Genomic DNA, 10256 nt, shown 5'->3' with positions numbered 1-10256 from the left:
GTAGTTGAGCACACTAACAGCACTTTAGTGTGGAAGGAGCAGATGAAGTAAGCCGTGCTTTAAGCATGCCAAGAGGCAGAAACACTGGAATGTAACAAAGACAAACACGATTTCATAGACATTCAGTCAACATTCAAAACTATTAAGACTACACCACAAGAATTAAGTTGCTTTATATATATCCCATGATGTATTAAGTTTTATCAGAATAATAAATGCTAAATCAGAGCTTACCTCAAAAGAGAACTTAAATGGCTTCTGCAAATTCCTAGGCTATACTACGTATCTGAAATATAAATTAGGGAGAAACAATAACCTCAAGGGCAGAAAAGCACAAAAAACCCAACCCAATCTCAGGTTGCCAATCATATTTCCTTAATTTGACTATTTTTAAATTAAATTTCCTTTAAATTTAAAACAGGTTAAGTGACTACAAAAATGGGCACACTCCATCTTACATATCTGCTTAATTAAAAACCAATTTTTAATCAAAGAGGTAACAAATTGCTTTTCAGTCAGTGTGGAATCGTCAATCACAGGTCCAGATAATTTTACTGAGGGTTGTTTCTACAGGTTTGTTTTAAAGTGTTTAGGGAAGAATTTTGCCATTTCTTGCAATCTATATTTTACTTCTTCCAGAATACTAAAATATCTCCAACCCTAAATTCTAAGAAGTATTTGACAAACTACAGAGTGTCACTAGGATTTAAGGATAAAATGGCTATACTAATCAGGTTTTGAAGACTGAAGCAAAATTGGAGCTCCCAATGAAGCAAGGTACTAGAAAGCAAAATGCTACATACCCTTTGGATCCAACTTTATAATTAAAAAAACAACAAAAAAACAAACTGGACATTTGTAAAATAGGACTTAATTTTGGGTTCTACAGACTGAAATTTGCAAAGCCAAAGTAGAGGGAAAAAGGTGAAAGAACATGTTTAAAAAAATACACACATATACACACACACGCACACGCACACACACACACACACAGTAACAAAAACCTTTCTGCATGCTACCATGCATTTGAAGTTGTTTGAAACGGTATTTTTAAATTCACACGCATACAGCTCAAACTTCAGTGCAATGGCTGTATCATTCAACACCTTTAGAAGAACAGAACCATGCAAAGAGGAGCAACTGCTTATAAAAATGGTTATTCAGGATTTATTCTGCAATGCAAAGGTGACAAACTAAAATATAAAAAGGTTGTTATGGCTTAACATTTTTGTTGCAGATTAAATATGCAGCATTGAAAAATGGAAAGGTGTGGCTTCATCTCTGACCAGCAGAGTTAAAAAGAAAAATCTCTCCATTTTCCTTCATCATCATGGGATACACTGTTCAGGCAATCCAAATTAATAAAGACTTGCACTTTCATATGGACACAAGATCAAGTGTACCAGTTAGGTTTTCACATTCACAGTATATAAGAAAATACACATGGAAGGAAAAGTAAAGGGTTAACTTAACAAGGATTTATTCACAGGAATACATGTAAGTAGAGAAAAATAACAGAAAAGCTAAACAAATGAAATGAAGAGGATCCAAACCAACTTTCACTCTGTAGCTTTTTACTTGCACCCTGTGTGCATCTGTCTAGGGCACAGAGGGCCACCAACATGCGCCAATACAGTGTAGGAACCCTGCATTACATCCATTAACTTAAACATCTTTAAGATCATGCTTTGAACAAAAAAAGAAAGCTTAGAAGGCAATATGCTGAGTGGGAATAAACATTGAGATATAGCAATCATGTCTTTCAACTTCTACAATTGTCTTTATGTGCCAACTAACATTTATGCAGCCTCTTACAGATCTTTTACCATGTATTTTATGTTTTAGAAGTTTTGATAAAATCACTAGTAGTATATAACCATGCAGAAAGCACATCACACTGACAGCACGGAGGCAAAGATTTTGCACAGGTATATCAGCTTTCCACATTGTGCAGGTTACACACAATACAATATCAATCTTACTCCTAACAAGATCCTAAAAAGATATTTCAAGGCCTAGCTGTAAACTACAGTAGTTTATATCTATATTCTTAATAAAAATAAAAAATCCACAAATCTTAAAAAGGAATTTTAAATGCAGGGCTATATTGAATTGGTAAACTGCAACACACACTGGCGCACCAGAGGTAAATGAATACCAATCTCACTCTATGTGATGCAAGCATGCTACTTCCCCACTAATTTAAAGTACTTTCAATCACTATGAGCCAGAATGCATGCCTGAACCTTAAACTGCACTTTAAAAAGAACGTCTTGGCCTAGAAATTAAATCTAATGAAGTACAACCATCAAATTATATCCACTACATTAATGTTTTAATGCAAAATCAAGATGTCAATCTTTAGTTTGATATGCCCAACCCCATTTATTCCTCCCTCCCTGCCCATCCCACAAAGGTAAAAGGAGTGACTCATTTGGCATTTCACAGGGTGCTTCATTGTTTAAATTTGCTTGGTTTTATTTCCAACTTTTTTGGGGTACCTTAAATTGTAACTTCCAAGAACCTGCTTCTACTATGGGTAGGCAAGCTGATTTTAATTCTATTAGCTTCATTTGTGTAGTTCTTCATCAGCATGCAAAAACAAGGCCCCATCATGTGGGAAAATTTATAAAAATCTTTAAATTAAGAAAAAAAAAAAAAGCTTCTTTACTGTTTGTAACCCCATTCTTAGGTTTCCTTTATTGTGCGCTATAGAATTTTTCCTCTTTCTTATCCCTATGCATCATTTATGTGGTTCTTGTTTTGGTACAATTCCCCATAATATTCCAGGATGTACTGTTTTGTGAGTAGACTGAATAGGTTTTGTTTTTTGTTTTGTTTTGTTTTTTGTTTTTGCTTCTTCACATCCAGTGCGGAGTTGTAATTGGAGACAGATTTCCACCCACAAAGGCTCCAGATGTTAAAACGTTTCCCAACATCGACTTAATACAGTGACGGCAACACCTCCCTCCCGCCCCTCCCAGTAGGGTTGGGATTGTACTGTATTCCCTACTGGTTTACCCTTCCCCCCTGTAAAGGGTAACATTTTCCCTGGGTGCAGAGGCTCCCTCATAGTCTCCAAGACTGAAGGACCTATAAGAAAAGAAAACAATTTTATATTTTAACAACTGTTTCTTTTAAAGCCAGTGAAACACATAACTAATCAAGTGAGAGCGCTACTTCTAACTACAGAAAATGACAAACAGGATAAATTGTCTAAGATCATGCCAGTAGTCAATGATAACCTATGTCACTGCCTTCTCCTATGGCTTTCAACTGTCATCTGCATCAAGTATGAGAAGTGACACCAAGCTGAAGACATGCAGAGAGGTGTGGAACACCTCATATAGATAAAATTTAGATGGACATCTTGTAGGATGCTATCAATCTAATTCTTTAACCCCCTTTGCACAATGGGCCCCAATGGGAATCGGTTATTCCACATGTAACAAGTTGCCTTACCTTCTTCAAAGTCAAATAACACTTGCTTTAAAATAATTCTTTCCTCAGTGAGAATGAATACATGATCTTTTTTGGGGGCCACTATGCCCAATATTATGCACATGAAAATCCAATCCATGAAAAAATAAAGAATTACTTATTTTTGGTTGTCTGATGTTTTAGCTTAGGAGGCCCTAATGGAGTTTGAACTGTACTAAGGTTACTACATTCAGCAAATACCAGAAAGTAAGTTTTAACACCTGCCTCCTTGATGTTCCTTATTAATAATTCTTCGGGCCCTATCCTGCTCAGTCATTTCCTATGTTCTCAGACCTCTTGATTTTCCTATTAAAGACACTAGCAGTTTTAACGATAAGCACACTGAGAAATAAAACAGATTCCTAGGAGATTGTAACCAGTGCCTGACAGTGGTCTTCACAACAAAAATCTACTAACCACTCGTACCAAACACTGGACATTTATTATGAAGACTGATGTAAATTCAGGGTGTGATTAGCCCATCTGTGGAGAAGTACATGCAACACCTTTTCTCTGCCTCTGAAAAAAGGGAACATTATAAAAAAGGCAGGAATAAAGATACTGATCCACTTTTATCTCTAATTAGATAACGAATACTTTCATCATACATTGTCTTAGAGTAAATCAACTCAGTTAATTCCTAACTGGTGACAGGACAGAGATCACAGAAGATATTAAATCTGAAAAGTCTTTGCTAAAGATTCAGCTCACTGTTCTATTTTTCTACCCTTGATGTTAAGAATCATTCGCATCTATTACATTTTCACGATTTAACATAAAGTGAATTACGCACTTTTCCAAAATGCTAAAGCCACAAAATAGCCCCAAGGACTCAAAACTACAGGGGGATAAGATGCATACAGGGCTCTGAGATCTTCCAGAGACTACAAGTCCATTTCTACTGCCCTGCAGCTTTGACAACTTGGAAGCTGAAATCTTTCCAGGTTTAAAATCTAGTTCAAAGTAAACAAGCAAGTCGACAAAAACTCCCAACAGAAAAGGTGACTGAAGTTGGTGGACATCTTCTGGACACCAGTGAGTATACTCCTTGGCCCTCCAGTCAAATATGTCTCAGTTCATGTTCAACACCTAAAGAAGGGTATTCTCGTTCCCTGTACTGGTCCATATTCCTAACATTTACTGAGCCAACTTAGTGTGTTAAGCAATATACACTAAGTTCTGGCATCGCATACAGTTTACTATTTAATCTTCAAAATAACTCAATGATGGAACTGAAGCTAAGAGATCAGGATTATTAGTTCTACATAAGTAAAGAAAAACTCGAGGAACAAGAGTCCAAATGGACTTACCCCTCTACCACCCCAAAGCGAAATACACTCTTCCATTGTCCATTTTAAAACAGTGCTGGTCACATGGCAGGTGCTCCGTAAAATACAACCTTGAAAAATGAATATTAAATATTCCTATCTACTGAGCCCTACACTAGTTCCAATTCTAGTGGGCTTTCCCTGAAGCTCACAACCACAGAAGTCCTTCATATATCACAGACGATAAATTCATTACTTCAAAATCATTTCTACCCTGTGCCAAAGTGAATGTGGGGAGAATTCTTACAGGGCAAAAAATTTAAGAAGGATTACTACGTCAAGTAGTCTAACTAGCATACCAACTTAGATTTCCTTCTACTCAGGACTGAAAGTAAAATCATGCATTTTGTTAACCCTTGCTGGTCAGTTAAAAAAAAAAATTCTCTAGCCTTAAGGATTTTAAATTTCAAGTCTAATATAGCTTAAGAATGTTTTACTCAACCTCTGCAGAAAAACATATAGCTTTAATTTCACTCAGTAGGTTTAGATTGCAGACCTAAGTTTCTTCACCCTGAAAAACTCAAAACTTCTTACAACTTACCCCTAATTATGGGACTGCAGCTTAAGTGTATGAGATTAAACACCATAAAAAGCTGCAAGACGCTCTTTTAAGGGAAGCGGAAACTGGTCAGAGAAACGCCTCCAATTTTCATCCCCAACTTGATTTTTAAATCCATGAAGGATCTGCAAAAAGTGAAAAAAAATCATTAATTTATCACTAACAAGAGAAAAACTCCAATCTTTTTTAAAAATTTTATCCATTTTAAAGCAGTGATTCTCAAACTTTGTTGGTGTATCCTGTCTAAAAGCACCTCATAAAAGGGGCACCTGGGTGGCTCAGTCGGTTAAGCACCCGACTTCAGCTCAGGTCATGATCTCAGTGTTTCTGAGTTTGAGCCCCGTGTTGGGCTCTGTGCTGACAGCTCACAGCCTGGAGCCTGCTTCAGATTGTCTCTCTCTCTCTCAATCTCTCTCTGTCCCTTCCCCATTCCCGCTGTCTCTGACTCTCAAATAAACATTAAAAAAATAATAAAAAATAAAAGCACCACATAAATTTGGCTTTGGAAGTTTAGATAGAATTCAGCAAGTGACCTAGTAAGAGATATATACTAAATAAACTCTGACCTAATACAAGAAAGTACAGAACTCAATCAAGGGATAAAATTCCCATGCACATTAAGTTTTTTCAAATTGAAAATATATAAATTTTTGGGTTCACATCTGCAACCACAGTTCACTAATTTCAGTAATAGGTGATTCAAATGTGTAACACTGTATTTCTTATTTTGTTAATGGTTGAGTACTGACTGGAGTTGATCCAGAGGGACACTACCAGAACAACTATATAGATTTAATCCCTGTGTAAAACACTTAAAATTTACTTTGTTCAACAGTTTATACTTCAAATCTCAGTCAGTCATCTTTGAAAATATATGCTGTTTTGTACAGGTGATATAGGGGGACCACATGAAATCAGTGGTAATGCTTCAGAAAATATTTTTGGAGTGTGTACTCTATTGAGTCACTGCTATACCTTAAGAAAAGATCAAGCCAACTTTTTTGCCAAGACCAAAGGTTATATGGTCTACCAATCAATACGGATTCAAAGAGTCCAAGTTTCATATGAAATATAAAAGTAATTTAAACTTTCCAACCAGGATTGTAACAGTCCCAAGGTATCTACCATAAAAACTTTTTAGTTACCTTACCTTACAGAACATGTCTCTCAGATCATCTTTTGGGTTAATCCACGATGCAACAGCATCACAAAAAAATATAAAATCCTGTAACAAGCAGGAAACACATCTTAGATTGTTATCTGTCAAACACAGCAAAACATACCTATCACGACCAAATCCTACCTCAAGTTTTTTTATGATAAGGAATTATAAAGGATTACTTAATGGGTATCCCTATTATTCCACCATCGAGGAACCTCTACTCATTCAGTTTATACTGGAATGTAATGCCCCTTTGTATTAGATTTCCTATTCCAAAACCCCAGTCTAATGAGCATCAACAATGGACTGAAAATATTAAATGAACACCAGTTTTAAAAACCTTCATTCAATGAATTAAATATATAAATTGGGGTGCCTGGATGGCTCAGTCAGTTAAGCATCCAACTCGATTTAGGCTCAGGTCATAACCTCATGGTTCATGTGATTGAGTTCTACACTAGGCTCTGCATGGACAGTGTGCAGCCTGCTTAGGATTCTCTCTCCCCCTCTCTCTCTCAAAATAAATAAACTGGAGTAAAAAAAAAAAAAAAAAAGGGAAATACATAAATTCAATAATCTTACAGTTCTGACTGGCCTAGAAATAATTTAAAGCTAGCTAAGTAGAAGCCAAATAAGCTTGGGAGTATAGGAATTAGCAGATCTAAACTTCAGGTCGAAACTTAAAATGACCAAAAGTTAGAAGAAAAACTGATTATATATCAAGTTATAATACCCAATCCAACCTAGCCCAACCCAAGCAAAAAAGAATATCCAATGCTCTATTATTTGAAAGATAATTGAGTTATTCTCACTATGAAAACAAGGTGACAAAAGGTATAGGCTTTAAATGTTTAAGTATTTTTCAATCTTGACTAGCATACTTCAACAGCAGTTCAATATATAGCATTTAAGATATTGCTTATGTTCTGATGTCAACTATTTAAAATTCTGCTATTAAATTCAGGGCACTTTTTTAAATTTCAAAATTTACTGACTGAAATATGTGCATAAAACACATATTTAAGCAAATAAAATTCCATGTGCCTGAGGATCTGTTTTATTAGAATTATGATTCCTTGTCTTCCAAATATCACTCTGTTGTTAAAAACTTAGACATAAAAAATAAACCTTAAGATATTTTCTTTTAACCACATATAAGGGAAGAATGTAAAAAGCAGAGATTTCTACCAGCTCTTAAACTGGCAGTGATTTCATGACCACATACATATGTGTTAGTTTTAAGGTATTAAAATGTGAATTCAAAACCAAACAAAAACAACAAAATTCTGATGGGAAAATGTTTCTTTGTAATGTTAGTATACATCATATAACTCTAAACACATTAAAGATGACATAAAGTTCTTTGGTATTGAGGGGAAAAACCCCCAAAAAACAAAAAAAATAACCAGAAACTTAATGCCAGGAGGTTATTTTGTAAGTAGGGACCATTTCCAAAAATAGTACGGGCTTATTTTAATACTAGGTTATTGTTTTATGAATGAGAAATTAGTCAAAAGATTTTTTCCATTTCTAACTTTTCAATGCTGATCACCTATATCAATTTGAATCTTATAAACTTGTAATTCACATAATGTTTCTAAACTTGAACAAACAACAGTCATTAACACAAGACAGGAAATATCAAAAAGTGTTAATTAAAAGATGTTCAAAGCATGTTATCTCTTGGAAATGAAAGGGTATTTTCTTGAAAACCCCTCCCATACTTTTCCTTACAATTCATCTGTTGAGGAACCTGGGATACTTAACCTAGAATTCTACAGCCTGCATTTTGTTAATTTCATACACGTGGTGTCAATCAACACATTCCTGTTTTATGTCTTGCAAATTGACACTTGGGTCCCGAAGTTATCAGACTCATATCTTATACTTTTGCCAAATAATTTTTTTAAATGCTAAAAATATCTAGATATTATATAAAACTAAGATAAGAAACAAAATAACGATGAATAAATCATAAGCTCTCCAAGTTAAAGCAGTTTTAATGGCTAATTCACTATTCTCTTTTGTTCACTACTGAATTTCTAAGTTTAGTTCTAAATAACAGAAAGAGTAACCTACTCTTAAGAAAGAGTAACCTAAACTATTTGGGTCACTGTTAAGGGTAGGTATCTGCAAACTCAACAAACTGATATTCAATGATAGGAGGCACGTACAAAGTGGACGTAGATGAAAGATGCTTTGGCTTAATTTGAGACAAGAATCTGACTTTATTACCTCAATCTATTTATTTCATAAAAAAAAGATTTAAGAAATCACAAACAAGCATTACCATTTCAAGATATTAAGAAATAACACATCTTTTTAAAAACATAATTTGTTTTTAGTACCTTTGAAAATATATGTAATATATGGTATGTTTTCATGATTTAAAGCTTTAAAACAGGTGACCCTTTAAAAAGTTTCATTACTCAGAATATTAAAAGTTAAAAAATCTTTATGAACATCTTACTTGGATTACTCCACTGGGATTCACACTGATCATGGTACAAATCCCACGAAATGCTGAATCCTTTTCCTCATTGTCCCTTATGTTTCTCAGAGAAGTGCACCTATTAAATTATAGAATTGAGTTTAGCATTTAAGTAAAAAGCAAGTTCAATCACAATACTAATGGACAGTATTTAATGGAATAAGCAGCACAGTATAATGTTTATATTCAAAGAATTTTCACAGTTTAAGTTTCTCATACTTCCTGCATGTTGGGCCCATCTAATCTCAGTATAGTGGAAACCTCGAAATTCACATTTTCTTATTAATAGATTGCATCTATAAAATGGACAGTTGGTTTTTAATCCCCCATTTAACTATTAAGGAGGGTGAGCCAAGAGTAAATTATTAATTTTTAAAACTGTATTATGACTTGTATTCCATTAAACACTACTAAAAATGACTTGAATTGAAAGATTATCAATCGAAAGAAGCAGAACATAGGATATACTGCCACAATATAAACTATTATTATACAACTTATGGTGTAGATGTTTATCTTTAACATTAACAAGCAAATAAGGTTTTTATACATAACGTAATTTAAACATGTATTTCTTAATGCAATCCAAGTTTTCAAATTAATTCTAAAAAAGAAACAATGCAAAAACCTAAATTTATAGAATTTGCATGCATCTTTATTTTACTGGTGGATATTTAAATGCTTTTCATGTATAATCAAGCTTTTTAACACAGCAAGCATGTGACAATCTTATCCCATGCATCAATTAGTCGTTAGCCACAACATAAAAATAAATATACATGACGATGCTACTGAAAAACCTCACAAACCTGATAGGACAAGATTAGTCACATGGTTGGCAATGATTAAGGATTGTGATTTTTGTAACCAACTGAAAATATATCTAAAAGTGAGATAGAAAGAGAAAGAAAGAGTGAAGAAAAATGAATTAAAAAAAAAAGATTGAATAATACACACCAGGGTCTTATAAACTGCTGTAGCATGGGGGCCACCTCTTGAGGACAAACGTAACCAAGACGACCAATTGTTATTGCTAAGGTAACGCAATCACGGTTATACACCACCAAACGCCAACCAAGACATGAGCAAATGAGGGGGAAGGAGAAAAAATAAAGAAAAAACAACAAATAACTCAGAAACAGAAACCAACAGAATTTGTGTATGATAATAAACATAAGATTTCACCAGTGCTGTTTATTACCACCCCCTAAAGTAAGGGGCAGCAACATATATGGC

At 34.4% G+C, this 10256-nt stretch overlaps 1 protein-coding gene across 3 annotated transcripts in view; it reads right to left on the bottom strand.

The window, feature by feature from the left end:
* Positions 1-1456: 1456 nt before the first annotated feature.
* TNPO1 (transportin 1) overlaps positions 1457-10256 on the bottom strand; it is a 90250-nt gene continuing 81450 nt past the window's right edge. For all 3 annotated transcript variants that reach the window (XM_027040182.2, XM_053223837.1, XM_015072141.3), the window contains 5 exons: positions 9978-10053; positions 9000-9099; positions 6518-6592; positions 5350-5492; positions 1457-3093 (listed from right to left, as the gene is read on the bottom strand). In XM_027040182.2, the coding sequence (XP_026895983.1) occupies positions 5385-5492; positions 6518-6592; positions 9000-9099; positions 9978-10053 (359 nt within the window). In that variant the 3' untranslated portion in view covers positions 1457-3093; positions 5350-5384. The remainder of the gene's footprint in view (positions 3094-5349; positions 5493-6517; positions 6593-8999; positions 9100-9977; positions 10054-10256) is intronic.

The sequence above is a fragment of the Acinonyx jubatus genome, chromosome A1, assembly GCF_027475565.1.
Source record: "Acinonyx jubatus isolate Ajub_Pintada_27869175 chromosome A1, VMU_Ajub_asm_v1.0, whole genome shotgun sequence".
Lineage (NCBI taxonomy): Eukaryota > Metazoa > Chordata > Mammalia > Carnivora > Felidae > Acinonyx > Acinonyx jubatus.
The sequence above is the reverse complement of the archived record's forward strand: the minus strand, read 5'-3'. Positions and strand labels throughout refer to the sequence as shown.